This window comes from Anolis carolinensis, unplaced genomic scaffold (assembly GCF_035594765.1).
Source record: "Anolis carolinensis isolate JA03-04 unplaced genomic scaffold, rAnoCar3.1.pri scaffold_11, whole genome shotgun sequence".
Lineage (NCBI taxonomy): Eukaryota > Metazoa > Chordata > Lepidosauria > Squamata > Dactyloidae > Anolis > Anolis carolinensis.
In genome coordinates, this window is record NW_026943822.1 from 1,034,219 (window position 1) to 1,051,007 (window position 16,789).

Below are 16,789 nucleotides of genomic sequence, written 5' to 3' on the forward strand. Positions count from 1 at the left end.
CTAGCCAATGAGATAGTCACGTTAATTAGGATTGTTGTTGTTGTTGTTGTTGTTGTGTGCCTTCAAGTCATATCAGACTTTGGGTGAGCCTAAGTAAAAAATGATTTATTTATTCATTTACTACATTTATATCCTGTCCTTCTCACCCCGAAGGGGACTCAGAGCAGTGTATGTACATACAATATATTATATTGTTAGCATAGCACAATATTGGCATTATATATCATCTTATTGAACTATACCACTATACTGTAATATTGTATGTAATATATATAACATATAATTAATATTATTATATGGTATTATTAGTATTATATTGTATAACATGATAATATTATTATCAATATTATATGTATATACAATATATTCTATTATTAAAACTTATATAAAAACGTTATATTATAAAACTGAGGGAGGGGGCCAGGTAAATGACCTTGGAGGGCCGCATCCGGCTCCCGGGCCTTAGTTTGGGGACCCCTGCCGTACATACTTGAGTATAAGCCGACTTGAATACAAGCTGAGGCACCTAATTTTACCACAAAAAAACTGGGGAAACATTGACTCCAGTATAAGCCGAGGGCGGTAAATTTTAGAAATAAAAATAGATACCAATAAAATAGATACCAATTGAGGCATCAGTAGGTTCAATGTTTTTTAATATTTACATAAAGCTCAAATTTCAGATAAGACTGTCCAACTCTAATCAAATCATGATTCTCATCTTCTTCAATGTCAATGTGCTTATGTAGCATTTTTAATAATAATAGAGTAAAATAATACATGTAATAATAATAATAATAAATACAGGAAAATAATACCTGTAATAATAAATAGAGTAAAATAATATATGCAATAATAATAAGATAATAATAATAATAATAATAATAATAATAATAATAATAATAATAATAAGTTTATTTGTATCCCGCCTCCATCTCCCCCGAAGGGGACTCGGGGCGGCTTACAGCAAAATCAAAATACAAACAATGATAAAATATAAAACATCAGGACAAAAACAAAACCAATAAATAAATATATATATATATATACACATATATACGTTAAAAATAAAATAATAAATGTATTATTATTAATAATAAAAATAGAGTAAAATAAATGTAATAGTAGCAACAATAATAGAGAAAAATAATAAATGTAATAATACCAATAATAATAGAGAAAAATAATAAATGTCCCATATATTCTCGAGTATAAGCTGACCCAAATATAAGCCAACCAGGACCCTCACCCAAGTATAAGCCGAGGGGGCCTTTTTCAGTCTTAAAAAAAGGGCTGAAAAACTAGGCTTCTACTCGAGTATATACAGTACATATTTTCACTTTTATTATGTGAATAATTTTCCTTGGTGTTTTGCATGTCTGTGTTTGAGTGACAAGCTGCAAACAACCGTGCTTAGTATGTAACATGTAGTGGCATCTCCCTCAATCCCATGCCTTGGCCCGTCATCAATCTCATAAATGCTCTGAACTCTGAACTCGTGCCACAGTCTCTCCGAAACACGTCCTCGGCTTCCGTGAGGCATGTTGAACAGTTAAGAACGGCCACCCACTAAGCTGCGTCCATATTCTATTCTTGCCATTTAAGGATTAACATATTAAAATGTCCTTCCCAATTCTGCACAAAGCAGCTTAGCGGGAAATCTCGGGCGCTCTGAGAATTGGGAAGAAACCATGTTGTCCTTTATGAAATATTGTTGCTTAGTTTGTTTAGTTTATTTACACTCCATCTTTCCCCAAAGAGCCCCCGGTGGCACAGCAGGTTAAACCGTCTTGCTGACCAAAAAGTTGGAGGTTTGAATCTGGGGAGCAGGGTGAGCTCCCGCTGTTAGCCCCAGCTTCTGCCAACCTAGCAGTTTGAAAACATGCAAATGTGAGTAGATCAATAGGTATTGCTCTAGTGGGAAGGTAATGGCGCTCCATTCAGTCATGCCAACCATATGACCTTGGAGGTGTCTACGGACAATGCCGGCTCATAGGCTTAGAAATGGAGATGGGCACTAACCTCCAGAGTCGGACACAACTGGACTTAACGTCAGGGGAAACCTGCGGGGAGATGGTGGCGGGGTATAAATCAAGTTTTTATAATAATAATAATAATAATAATAATAATAATAATAATAATTATAATTATTATTATTATTATGCAACCCATCTTCAGGTTAACAGTTCAGCCGGCACAAGGGTTTAACCCATTCCACCACTGTGGCTCAATGCTGCATAAAGTTGTTATTATTATTATTATTATATTTATATTCTGCTTTTACTCTCCACAAAGGAGACTCAAAGTGGCTTGCATTAAAAGCATTTCAATACAATTCAAAACCCAAAAGTAGGCAAACATTAAAAAAAGAATTAAACACCAATGATATTAATTAAAAAATGAACACCTACAATCCATAAGACTGCTTGGATTGTGCTTTTCCTGAGTGGAAGCAGGGAGTTGGGTCGGATGGCCCATGTGGTCTCTTCCAATTCTATGATTAAAAATATAATCAGAGCGAAATGGAGGATCTTGGCCATTCTGTCCAGAAAGATGGAAGCTATTGCCTGATGAAGTGAACATTCCCTATCTTTTCATTGACATTTTCAAGGTGGTGGGAAAGCTCTTTGCCCCACACCCACCCTCCAAGGCCCCAGGCAGTGGGGAGGAACTCCCTGCCTGTCAAACTGAATGGCAGGGCTTTGATTCCCTGCGGAGGGAGAGAGGCTCAGGAGACACTGTTGCCATTATTGACCCATTCACAATGGTCAGTCAGGCCCATTGAAAGCGGGGCACCGAGGGCCGGACTGTGCCAGGACCCCCGAGCGCTGACCGGTCACTCCAGCATCACAAGCACAGTATTCAATAGGAACAGCCTCTGAAACACCCTCCAAAGATATCTCAAAAGCCTGTCCGGTGCCATGATTTGAAAGCTGGACGATGGGTGAACAAATTAAGCTCACCACTTGAACCGCCACACGGCAATGCTATTGAATACTGGGAGATGCCGTTTGCACTCGTTGGTGGGGAAGGCCTTGTAAAACTACAGCTCCCAGGATTCCATGGCATTGAATGTTCTGTAGCAGTGCATTAACTCCACAATGAAGATGTGCTCCAGACATCCAATGGCCAGAAGTTCAAATTCACACTCAACCGCAGGCAGGTCACACTCTCAGCCTTAGAGGGAAGACATGGCGAACCTCCTCTGAATAGGAAGTCTTCTGCCAAGAAAGCCTGACGAAAGAGTCAACTTGAAGGAACAATAACAACAACAAGTCTGAGCCACGCCTGACCTAACAGAAGAAGAGAAGGGGCCGGTTACCTTTCCCTGAGATGCTCAAAGACCATTGGGATTATTATCACGCAGTTTAGCCAGATCAACAAGCAGCTAAACGTTACTGGATTTGTGCCACTCTGCTCTACGTAATCCAGGTTGCTTCTCTGGACACCTTGGCCGAGACCCAGCATCAGGGCTCTGCAGCATAAACCTCCACATGTCGAGAGATGAATGCAGTGGGCCATCAACCTTTGTGATGGATGGCAATGTCAGGCAGCTCAAATGGGCAACGCTGCACAGCCCTTGCAATTCCACATTTGCAACTTCAACGTGAATGTGGATGCCCCACTTCGGACAAAACGGCCAATCCCTTCCGTGGGGAAGCTGACTTAGAAGAAGGACACCAATAGGATTGCGGACTGTGAGCCTGTTCTGGGGTTTAGTCTGAAACCTGAGAAGCTATCTGCCGGCGTGGGGTTCAGGGTGCGTGCTGGGTGTGTTTCTTCAAGCTCCATCAATCATCTTCTCCAGTACCCTGTGTGATGTCTCAGGGACCCTCGAGTCATGACCCCGCAGTCATTATGGATCAAACTGAAAAGTATATGGGGTTTGTGCCAACTCAGCAAGATTCTGCTCCCTTCCAGATGTTCCCTGTTGACAGTTTTGGCCCAAAGCTAATTACAAAAGCCCTTGAAACAGAGTTTGTTTCCCCAGAAAGTGCTCCTTTTGATAGGAGATTGTTTCTGAAAACATTCCGCTCTGAGAAGGAGAATCGGAGGAAAAGCGCGAGATTAGCGGAGAGAGAGGACGCTAATTAAACCGATTCCCTTGAGAGTTTCCAGGGAGGGTTGCGTCTGGCAAGTTGTTGTCTTCAGTCCGTTTCCCTTGGGAAAAAGTGTTCAGGCACCTGGTTTGAAGGGAGATTTGAAGTCCCATAAAAGTTCTGCGTGCTGGCTAGCCAGCGCGGTGTCAACGTGTCAGTTGGGCAATTAACATCGTCTCTAGTTCCTGCCGCGCTACTCTTGAGTAGACTGGGCGTTGCATCTCGTCTCCCTGTCAAGTCTGGACTGCAGTTCAGTTCCACCACAACCAACTTTGCGTTGCCTTGTTATCCCAGCCTTGGACATTGAACCTGGAACTCTTTGAAAGACCTTGCGTATTTCCCCACTCAAACTGCTTGGAAGTTTGAGTGTGTTTCGGTTATTGGATTTTAAACTTTGAACTCTAGTACTGGACATCTAACTTTACATTATTGGACTATATTTGACTTTTCCTTAAAGGACTATTGCTGGACTATATACTCTGCTTATTTTTGTTTGACTCTTTTATTTCTTTAATAAAGATATTAGATTGTTTATTGGCCTCCGTGTCTGGTTTCCAGTGCTCACGCAGCCTAGAGGCGTCACACCCTGATGAATTGGTTGCAATCGTTTGCCTCACCGATTCCTCTGTTCAAATGTCAGACTCAAACACATCTGTAGTCTGAAGTCCAAACATTTATTCAATATCTACAAACATATTTACAAAGCATAGTAAAAGCCATCGCTCTGAGCTGGCATTTCTCTATAGCCTCTTACCTCGGCAAGCACCAGCTCAACACACGCAGAGATAAGAAAACACATTCCTCAGTCCGAAGGAAGTTCCGACCTCCAAAGCCAGAAACCATGCCTGATAGGTCATAGCAATCACAACAGGCTGTCAGTCAAAACTAGCCTGCTGTTAACTGTTTCATTACTGAAACACACACTCTTGCCTAATAGCAGAAAACACTTGATTTACATTTCATACACATACAACCATAATCCAACACTATCCATGGTGCTGAACCCATTTTGTGGGTTTGGGTCCAGCATATTTCGTAACTCTTCCAGCCCGATGTTTCTACGATTCCCAGGCATCTACTCCTTCTTTGACAAGGACATCACCTTGTTGCCAAGGCATCAACCTGCAAGATCCAGATCCAACTTTCCTCTCTCCCTGCTCTCCTTCCCACAAATGCAATGCACTTTCCAATTCAGAGGCCAGGGACTGAATGCTAAGAGACTGGGCGATGCATCGACTGGATCTGGGCAGATGTTTGGACTCACTCAACGGTAACATCCGATGTGACTGAAAAGACTACGACGGTCCACTCCTTGCGGTGAGTCATCACATACCATCTGAAATGCAGATTCAAGGAGGCGAGAGCATTGCCCTGTGTTCATGTACCTCTGTGTGCAACAGCACGTTGTGACTAAACCATGGCATTCAAATGCCCACAAAACAATGCAAAACTATGCACAGTGCTCAACCATGTGTTACAAGGCTGCATGTGCAATCCTTGCAACAATAATACCCAACTGGTTCTGCAAATGTGCTGGGATAAGGAAGACTGTGTTGGCCTCACCGAGGAGCAAAGATCCAACGGTTTATTGCACCCCAAACCATCAAAGTGTTGAGCAAACCTTGCAGAATCCCCTAGTGCCGGTTTTCCAATGAAAGAACTACGATGCAGAGGAGATAGAAATACACAGATTTATTTGCAAATAGGCTGCACGTGACCATCATGAAAAGGACTGAGATTTCACATGGAGTATTTATAATATTCTTGCGGGTACAATTCACTTCACAAACATCCTTGTTCTCACGCCCCTTCCTTCCTTCATCTTGTTTCATCTTGCACACGGCACCATTTGGTCAGATGTTTATCAAAACAACAAACAGCAAATGTCCGTCTATCAAACTACATCAAAATGCCATCTCTGACTCTTACGTCTAAGACTGTTGTTTCTAAGGTTTTATTGCCCTGCCTGCACGTGTGAGTTCCTGGTCAATGGATTCCCTTTGCATCCCCAGGAAGGCCATGGGCTTGTTTTATGGCTGGCCATTTGGTGGTATTTGTGACAAACATTTCTTACTGACATCTTCTAACTATTAAGGTAAAGGTAAAGGTTTCCCCTGACGTTAAGTCCAGTCGTGTCCCACTCTGGGGGTTGGTGCTCATCTCCATCTCTAAGCCAAAGAGCCGGCGTTGTCCGTAGACACCTCCAAGGTCATGTGGCCACTGGCATGACTCCATGGAGCGTTGTTACCTTCCCACCAGAGCAGTACCTATTGATCTACTCACACTCTGGGGGTTGGTGCTCATCTCCATTTCTAAGCTGAAGAGCCGGCGTTGTCCGTAGACACCTCCAAGGTCATGTGGCCACTGGCATGACTGCATGGAGCGCCGTTACCTTCCTGCTGGAGCAGTACCTATTGATCTACTCACACTCTGGGGGTTGGTGCTCATCTCCATTTCTAAGCCAAAGAGCCGGCGTTGTCCGTAGACACCTCCAAGGTCATGTGGCCAGCATGACTGAATGGAGCGCCGTTACCTTCCCACCAGAGCAGTACCTATTGATCTACTCACACTCTGGAGGTTGGTGCCCATCTCCATTTCTAAGCCAAAGAGCCGGCGTTGTCTGTAGACACCTCCAAGGTCATGTGGCCAGCATGACTGCATGGAGCACCGTTACCTTCCCACCAGAGCAGTACCTATTGATCTACTCACACTCTGGAGGTTGGTGCCCATCTCCATTTCTAAGCCAAAGAGCCGGCGTTGTCTGTAGACACCTCCAAGGTCATGTGGCCAGCATGACTGCATGGAGCGCCGTTACCTTCCCTCCGGAGTGGTACCTATTGATCTACTCACATTAGCATGTTTTCGAACTGCTAGGTTGGCAGAAGCTGGAGCAACAGCTGGAGTGATCCTGCCAGTTGTGTAAGCCGCCCTGAGTCCCCGCGGGGAGAAGGGCGGGGTAGAAATATCGGAAATAAATAAATCAGAAATAAACAGCGGGCGCTTATTCCGCTCCTGGGATTTGAACCTGGGACCTTTCGGTCTCCAGCTCAGTGCTTTAACGCACTTTGCCACCGGGGCTCCTAACTATTAAGAAGACTATTTATTTAATCAAACCATTCTGAATACCACTGCTATTTATGAATCAGATTGAATAAATTAAATCAGGCCCCTTGTGTCCCTTCAAAAGGATGGCCATTCGTCCCTGGTTTTGCAGGCCCGCCGCGTGTGCTTTGAAACGGCACTTTGCAGACACCCAGCCCCACCGGCACAGTGTCCTTTTTGCCTCCTCCGCTGTTCTTAGGTTGCCATACCAACCGTCCTCACTAGCCCCAGGCGGCAATGCTCCCTCGGCAATCCCTCTCCGCTCCCATCAGCCTTCCTCTCTGGGAACAGGAGCCGGGAAGCGGGTGCAAGAGGTGCACAGTCACTCGCCTTTGCTGCCAAACGCTCCCCCAGAGAGACAGCCTTGAGGCACCCAAAACCAGCCAGGGAAGAGTCTGCTTTCCATGTTAACCAGCTTGATGGAACTCTACGAATCCCAGATTCCGTGGAAGCAAAAGCGGTATCAAACTGCGCTATCTTGGAAGCGTTCAGCTTCTGTTTAGGAAGCTACAAGGCGTAGAGCCTTTTCGTCCTAGGCTCCAATTCTGTGGAACTCATTGCCTCCATATCTTAGAGCAATGTCGGAGTTGCGACCTTTTGTAAAAGCACTCAAGACTTGGCTGCTTGGTTGTACATTTAAGAAAATCTAATCTAATTTGCCAAATAGTCACTGTTGAATGTTTTTATGTTGAATGTTTTATATTGTGGAATGATATTTTAAATTGTAAGTTGCTCGGAGCACTCTGGTGAAAAGCAACTAATTAAGAAATAAAGTGAAGTGAAGTGAAGTGAAGAACTCCTCATCAGAGAGCCCTTCTCCCAGAGACTTTCTAACCTCGTCAATGGAGCACCATATCAATGAGTTGGAAATACAGTTGAGTCTCACTTATCCAAGCTAAACAGGCCAGCAGAACCTTGGATAAGCGAATATCTTGGATAATAAGGAGAGATTAAGGAAAAGCCTATTAAACATCAAATGAGGTTATGATTTTACAAATAAAGCACCAAAACATCATGCTAGACAACAAATTTGACAGAAAAAGTAGTTCAATACGCAGTAATGTCATGTTGTAATTACTGTATTTATGAATTTAGCACCAAAATATCTTGATATATTGAAAACATTGACTACAAAAATGCATTGGATAATCCAGAACCTTGGATAAGCGAGTCTTGGATAAGTGAGACTCTACTGTATTTGCAAAATTAGACTTGTGCAAACAAAGGCAATGTTCAATGTACAACTTGCTCTGGCACACATGCATGTGCATGGACAGTGTTCAATGCACGTCATGCATGTAGGGTGGCCTTGCATGTGCATCGTCCATTCCTCAATCGCGAACAGCGTGGATGCTCTGCAATGGATGTCCTTGGCCTTCTTGCAGGGATGGGACTTTCCCTGCAAGGGCTTGTCCCCATGATATTCAATGTATACATGAAACCGCCAGGAAAGCGGATCTGAAGTTTTGGGTCCTGCACTATCAACAATTGGATGATACCCAACTCTACTCTGCCTTTCCATTCCAAACCAAGGCAACCATCTCTTGTCATGGGGTGGGATGGGGTGGGGGCAAAAATATTGAAACTTGCTCCTGACAAAATAAAAGTTACACTCTGCATGAAGGCTGGCACTTCTCTAGGATTTTGTAGGTCCTGCATCACAGTTCTGTGGCCGACTTCCACCAGACATTGACCATAGCCGTGCAGGAGAGCCTAGAGATTCTTAGAAAGCTTTCCACAATTGCATGTTTTTCATTCACTTTTGTGAAGGGTCTTTGCCCCTATGAAAATAGAAGGCCAACAATATGTTGTGACTCAGCCTTTGTGTGACTCTGATGAGGATTCTGGGGTGCAGTTTCCAGATGATGGGATTCAGGTTCAGGATGAGTTTCAAGATGATTCTGATGCGAATTATGGGATTCAGGTGCAGAGTGTTCCTGCTGTGGGAGATGAAGAGCAGGGAGGCTTTCCCATGGGAAGGAATGTGGTTGTTAATGATGATGGTTTTCAGGTGCAAGAAGCAGAAAGGGAGAGCACCTCTCAGCCTCTGTTTGATGATGCTAACAAGCCCTGTGGCCTTGAAAGTGAAAGCGATGAGGCCACGTCTTTAGATCGGGCTAGTCGTCTGGAATTTCGAGGGTTGTGTAGAAGTCTCCAAATAGCAAGTAAGACGGAGTTCAAAGGACAAAGAAACACCTTTATGTTATGCTATTAAAACAGTCTGCTGAGAGGGAGAAATTCATCAAAGCCATTTCCTCGCTTGAATCAAGAACCAAGTCTGCTTTCCTGGGTTTCTTTGTAGTCTGGATGTATCTAAGTTTCTGGGACTTTGACTTCATTTTAAGGACCTTGTTTCATGCCTAATGTTTCCATGGATTTATTTCGTTCAGCCTTGCTTTTGTAACTATTTACTGGAACCAAACTTTTACCTTTTATGATCTATCTTTTCCTTATTTTCCAATAAACTACAAAAGACTACATTCTGTGTGCAGTCTGGTGTCTCTAGCAAGGTGAAGCTAACCTGAGGTGTGACACTATATATGTAAAGTCAGAGCATGTCAAGGGTGACATAGAAGGAGAGCTGGATGGGACCCAGGGCCGGCCCAAGGTAATTTTCAAGTGTAGGCGAACAGAATTTTGGCACCCCCCCAAAACCAATCACTGAAAAATAAAAGCGTTGGATAAGCAAAAATGTTGGATAATAAGGAGGGATTAAGGAAAAGCCTAAATAAAAAACAACACTCTGAAAACAGACGGTGCCCCCTGGAGGACGGCGCCACAGGCAACTGCCTAGTTTGCCTTGCAGTTGAACCGCCCCTGATGGGCATGAGGTGTTCTCTACGGATGTCCAGAGGGTCAAGGAAACCAGGAGACCCCTTCTGCCCATGCTCTGACCCCAGTTGGGGTCACGCTCCCAGCCCTTTCCAGCCCAGGAGATTTCCCCTAATGAGCTTCCTCGGTGTTCGGGGATTCCAGGTAACGGAAGGTATTTTTAGCCCCTTTTTCTGGGCCATCCTCACTGGGTCAAAGAGGATTAGACCGCAAGGCTGCAGGTGGCATCTCCTCGGCCTTCGGCACAAATGGGGCACAAAGCCCCCAGGTATGTCGGCCCGAAGGTGCCCACAAAAGCCCCCTCCCCCAGTTTCTATCAGGAAAGAAAAATACCGTATATACTTGAGTATAAGCCGACCCGAATATAAGCCGAGGCACCTAATTTTGCTGTAAGGGACTGTCCTTGTTCACCCAGCACATTCAGAGGGGAAGTAAAGGACAGAATTCCAAGAGAGCAATAAAACAAGTCTTTTAAATAAATAAAATAAAAAATAAAAAATAATAAAAAAATAATAAAACAGCTATGATAAGGCAAACAGCCATAGGCACCCACTTCAATGGGTCTGTACGATGCAAATGGCTGTCACACCTGCATGTTGCAGCAAACAAAGAATATATACCGTATATACTCGAATATAAGCCGACCCGAATATAAGCCGAGGCACCTAATTTTGCTGTAAGGGACTGTCCTTGTTCACCCAGCACATTCAGAGGGGAAGTAAAGGACAGAATTCCAAGAGAGCAATAAAACAAGTCTTTTAAATAAATAAAATAAAAAAATAAAAAAATAATAAAAAAATAATAAAACAGCTATGATAAGGCAAACAGCCATAGGCACCCACTTCAATGGGTCTGTACGATGCAAATGGCCGTCACACCTGCATGTTGCAGCAAACAAAGAATATATACCTTATATACTCGAATATAAGCCGACCCGAATATAAGCCGAGGCACCTAATTTTACCATAAAAAATTGGGAAAACATTGACTCAGATATAAGCCGAGAGCGGCAAATTTCAGAAATAAAAATAGACACTAATAAAATTACACTTATTGAAGCATCAGTAGGTTAAATATTTTTGAATTTTACCAAAAACTGTAATTTAAGATAAAACTGTCCAACTCTGGTTTAATCATTCGTCTCATCTTCTTCAGTGTAAATGTGCTTATGTATCCTTTTAATAATAATAGAGTAAAATAATAAATACATTATTGATAATAAAAAATAGAATAAAATGAATGTAATAGTAACAATAGAACTCTTGATTTGGGGGAGTTGTAGTTCACCTACATCCGGAGCACACTATGAACCCAAACGGTGATAGATCTGGACCAAACTTGACATGCAGACCCCATATGCCCACATTGGAATCCTGGTGGGTTTTGAGAAGAATTAGCTGGACATTGCGGGAGTTGTAGGTCCTGGGATTTATAGTATACTTGCAATCAATGAGCACTCTGAACACCACCAAAGATGGAATTGGACCGAACTCGGCACACAGAGCCTTCATGGCCAGGAAAAAATACTGGAGGCATTTGGGGAAAATTCACCTTGATTTGGGGGAGTTGTAGTTCACCTACATCCAGAGAGCACTGTCAACCCAAGCACTGAAGGATCTGGACCAAACTTGGCAGACATACCTGATATGACGAAATTTGATTACTGGAAAGGTTTTTTTTTGGGGGGGGGACTGACCTTCCTTTCTGGGAGTTGTAGCTCACACACAACCAGAGACACTATGACCTCCACTGATGATGGACCTGGACCAAACATGGCACAGAACTCACATGATCATCTCTATCTACTGGAGGGGTTTGAGGGGACTAACTCCCCATAGTGGGAGTTGTAGTTTATGTAATGTTTAGAATAGACATCTGTGGGGCCGGGCTGTGGCGCAGCTGGCTAGTAACCAGCTGCTATAAATCACTACTGACCGAGTGGTCATGAGTTCGAAGCCCAGGTCGGGTTAAGCCTCCGACCATTAATAGCCCCGGCTTGCTGTTGACCTATGCAGCCCCGAAAGACAGTTGCATCTGTCAAGTAGGGAAAATTTAGGTACGCTTTATGCGGGAGGCTAATTTAACTAATTTACAACACCATAAAACTGCCAGCAAAATACGAGGAAAAGAATGAGGAAGAACAGCCACCAAATGGACGGTGAAGCAACAGCTCCCCCTGTGGCCGGAATCGTGAAGCTGGAAAAGATGTTAAAATGCCTCTGTGTCTGTCTAAACTGAATGTTGTTTGTCTGTTGGCATTGAATGTTTGCCATATATGTGTTCATTGTAATCCGCCCTGAGTCCCCTTCGGGGTGAGAGAGAAGGGCGGAATATAAATACTGTAAATAAATAAATAAATAAATAAATAAATTTATCCAGGAGTTGTAGTTTACCCTACAGCCAGAGAGCACACTGAACCTCACCCATGATGCATCCAGAGCAAACATGCCCAAAATAACAAACTTTAAGTACTGATGGAGTTTCTAGGGGTTAACCTGGCATGATGTGAATTGTAGTTCACCCACAAGCCTATGCATTTTGTATAATTAAAAATTGAATTTTTCAAATAACTCGGGCAACGGCAGGTGCCCAAGCTAGTATATGTATATTTTATGCCATGCAACTTTGGTAGAAAAACTATGGGTGCCAAAGGGTGAAGACAATATCCTCCATTGAATTGCCTTTACCAAACACAGGCCACATTGACTGTAGTCTCAAAGGCTGTTACCACCAATGGAGGTCTTAGATCCTTCCAAAGAAAAGATTTCGCACAAATATGGAATTCAATCGCAATTTCAAGCAAACTATGGATGGGATCGGACTGGCTGAAACCAACAAGGGCAACACACAAAGCTTTAAGTGGATAATTTGCATTCATTTGAGGGACTTCAAAGCCAGTGAACGAGGAGCTAAACCGCATTAAGTCTGCAGTGTAGATGCAGCCCTTGTCAAACAACAACTCCCAGGATCCCATACATTGAGCCAGGACAGTAAACGAAGCGCCAAACCGCATTAAGTCTGCAGTGTAGATGCAGCCCTTGTCAAACAACAACTCCCAGGATCCCATACATTGAGCCAGGACAGTAAACGAGGCGCCAAACCGCATTAAGTCTGCAGTGTAGATGCAGCCCTTGTCAAACAACAACTCCCAGGATCCCATACATTGAGCCAGGACAGTAAACGAGGCGCCAAACCGCATTAAGTCTGCAGTGTAGATGCAGCCCTTGTCAAACAACAACTCCCAGGATCCCATACATTGAGCCAGGACAGTAAACGAGGCGCCAAACCGCATTAAGTCTGCAGTGTAGATGCAGCCCTTGTCAAACAACAACTCCCAGGATCCCATACATTGAGCCAGGACAGTAAACGAGGCGCCAAACCGCATTAAGTCTGCAGTGTAGATGCAGCCCTTGTCAAACAACAACTCCCAGGATCCCATACATTGAGCCAGGACAGTAAACGAAGCGCCAAACCGCATTAAGTCTGCAGTGTAGATGCAGCCCTTGTCAAACAACAACTCCCAGGATCCCATACATTGAGCCAGGACAGTAAACGAGGCGCCAAACCGCATTAAGTCTACAATGTAGCGCTAAACCACATTACCGCTACAGTGTGGATGCAGCCCTTGTCAAACTACACCTCTCAGGATCCCACAGCATTGAGCCAGGCCGGCGAAAGAGGCAAAGAAGCACATACATTCCTTCTCATGCCTTTTATAGCAGGCACTTCAGTCTGTTAGGAATTGTGGGAGTTGAAGTTCCAAACACCTGGAGGGCCAAAGTTTGTGCATAATACAACACAGCTACAACATAATACTGAGCCAGTTCAGGTGGGGCCAATAATAATAATAATAATAATAATAATAATAATAATAATAATAATAATAATACTTTATTTATATACCACCCTATTTCCCAGACTGCAGTCCTTTCTATAAAATAATAATAATAATAATAATAATAATAATAATAATAAAAAACCGACAAAACCATTGATCATATCCTCAGCTGCTGTAAGAAAATCGCACAGACTTGTGATTTTGTGATACAAAATCCAGCATATGTATCTTGTTTGCTGTGTCATAATAAAATAATAATAATAAGAATATACTATGAATCAAACCCCAGGGTGCTTATGGCAAAGGGCTGAAGTTTGGCCCCTTGTGCCATACAACAACAATAATAATACAGTACTGTCAGACAGCAACATAATACTGAGCCAGTTCAAGTGAGGGCAATAATAATAATAATAATAATAATAATAAAATTGTATTTATACACTGCCCTATCTCTCGGACTGCAATCCTTTCTATAAAATAATAATAATAACAATAAAATAATATACTATGAATCAAACCCCAGGATGCTTATGGCAAAGGGCTGCAGTTTGGCCCCTTGTGCCATACAATAATAATAATAATAATAATAATAATAATAATAATAATAATACAGTACTGTCAGACGACAATTTAATACTGAGCCAGTTCAAGTGGGGCCAATAATAATAATAATAGTAATAATAATAATAATAATAATAATAATATACTGCCCTATCTCTCAGACTGCAGTCCTTTCTATAAAATAATAATAATAATGATGATGATACGAAATCCAGCATATCTATCTTGTTTGCTGTGTCATAGTAAAATAATAATAATAATAATAATAATAATAGGAGCAAGCCATCAGAACAAATGCAATTAAGGCCAAGATTGAAAAATCAGCTGATGACCCAAAATGCAGACTGTGCAAGGAAACCGACGAAACCATGGATCATATCCTCAGCTGCTGTAAGAAAATTGCACAGACAGACTACAAACAGAGGCACAACTGTGTGGCCCAAATGATTCATTGGAACTTATGCCTCAAGTCCCACCTCCCAGCAGCAAAGAACTGGTGGGATCACAAACCTGCAAAAGTCTTGGAAAATGAGCACGCAAAGATATTGTGGGACTTCCGAATCCAGACTGACAAAGTTCTGGAACACAACACACCAGACATCACAGTTGTGGAAAAGAAAAAGGTTTGGATCACTGATGTCGCCATCCCAGGTGACAGTCGCATTGACGAAAAACAACAGGAAAAACTCAGCCGCTATCAGGACCTCAAGATTGAACTGCAAAGACTCTGGCAGAAACCAGTGCAGGTGGTCCCGGTGGTGATGGGCACACTGGGTGCCGTGCCAAAAGATCTCAGCCGGCATTTGGAAACAATAGGCATTGACAAAATCACAATCTGCCAACTGCAAAAGGCCACCCGACTGGGATCTGCGCGCATCATCCGAAAATACATCACAGTCCTAGACACTTGGGAAGTGTTTGACTTGGGATTTTGTGATATGAAATCCAGCATATCTATCTTGTTTGCTGTGTCATACAATAATAATAATAATAATAATAATAATAATAATAATAATAATAATAATAATAATAATAATAATATAGTACGAATAAAACCCCAGGATGCTTATGGGAAAGGGCTGCAGTTTGGCCATTTGAGGCTCCCAACCCCAGCACTCCCACCATCAGCAAGGAAACCGCGATAAGGAGGAAGTGTGGACCCAAAGAGAACAGCCGGGGAGAAGGGAGGCAGAAGGTGGATCCTAATCGCGCCTCGAAAGGGTTAAAAATGCAGCGTGTGGATGGCGGCATGGCTCTTCTGCAGCATGTGTGTGTGTGTGTGAGCCTGCCTTTGCCCGGAGAAGAAGAAAGTTGGGAGCCTGTTTCTTTTGCTCCTGAGCCTCGTTGTGGTGCCGGCCAGGCTGGTGTCACCAGGGAAGGAAGGAAGAAAGGAAGGAAGAAGGAGGCTCAGAGGATGACAAAGCAGGAGGAGGGGGGGGGGGGAGGGGGACCCCGAGTGGGGGGTGGTCGGGGTCTCCTTCCCCACTTGGAGCCTTACCTTAGAGACAGTCATGCAGAAAGTTCCCGGAGGGAGAGAAGGAGGGAAGGAAGAAGGGAAGGAAGAAGGGAAGGAAGAAGGCTCTGCGGGTGGAAGGAAGGAAGGAAGGAAGGATGGAAGGAGGGAGGGAGGGAGGGACCCCCGCCCGAGGGCGACGCCGGGCTGCCTTCCTCCTCCTCCTCCTCCTCCTCCTCCTTCTCCTCTTCCTCCTCTTCTTCCTCTTCCTCTTCTTCTTCCTTTCCTTCTTCCTCCTCTTTTTCCTCCTCTTCCTCTCCAAGCACCAAGAGCCGCCGCCGCCGCCGCCGCCGCTCAGGGCCGGGCGCGCGCACCAGGCAGGGAAGGGAAGAGGCGCGTGCCCGCCTTCAGCGGAGGGAGGGAGGGAGGAGGAGGAGGAGGAGGAAAAAGAGAAGGAAGGATAGAAGGAGGAGAAGACTCGAAAGGGGTGGAGGAAAGGATAGGAGGAGGAGGAGAGGGAGAAGGAGCAAAGGGAGAAGAGGAGGGAAAGACAAAAGAGGAGGAGAAAGAGAAAGAGAAGGAGGAGGAGGAAACAGAAGAGGAAGAGGAGAAGGGGAAGAATAGAAGGTGGAGGAGGAGGAGAGGAGGAGGAGGAGAGGAAAGATAGGAGGATAAAATAGAAGGAGGAGAAGACTAGAAAGGGGTAGAGGAAAGGATAGGAGGAGGAGGATAGGAAGAAGGAGAAGGAGCAAAAGGAGAAGAAAGAGAGAAAGAAGAGGAGGGAAAGACAAAAGAGGAGGAGAAGGGGAGGAAGAGTAGGAGGAGGAAGCAGAAGAGGAGGAGAGGAAGGATAGAAGGAGGAGGATAAAATAGGAGGGGGAGGAATAGAAAGAGGAGGAGGAG

General features: G+C 43.8%; 1 protein-coding gene and 1 long non-coding RNA gene across 3 annotated transcripts in view; both read right to left on the reverse strand.

Moving 5' to 3' along the window:
* Window positions 1–15,521, reverse strand: part of LOC134293942 (uncharacterized) — a 33,732-nt gene extending 18,211 nt beyond the window's left edge. Inside the window, exon 1 of the long non-coding RNA XR_010000902.1 lies at window positions 819–15,521. This is a non-coding gene — a long non-coding RNA (uncharacterized LOC134293942). The remainder of the gene's footprint in view (window positions 1–818) is intronic.
* coro2b (coronin 2B) overlaps window positions 1–16,091 on the reverse strand; it is a 68,643-nt gene extending 52,552 nt beyond the window's left edge. For both annotated transcript variants that reach the window (XM_008122274.3, XM_003228563.3), the window contains exon 1: window positions 15,932–16,091. In XM_008122274.3, coding sequence (XP_008120481.1) covers window positions 15,932–15,946 — 15 coding nt within the window. In that variant the 5' untranslated portion in view covers window positions 15,947–16,091. The remainder of the gene's footprint in view (window positions 1–15,931) is intronic.
* Window positions 16,092–16,789: the final 698 nt, after the last annotated feature.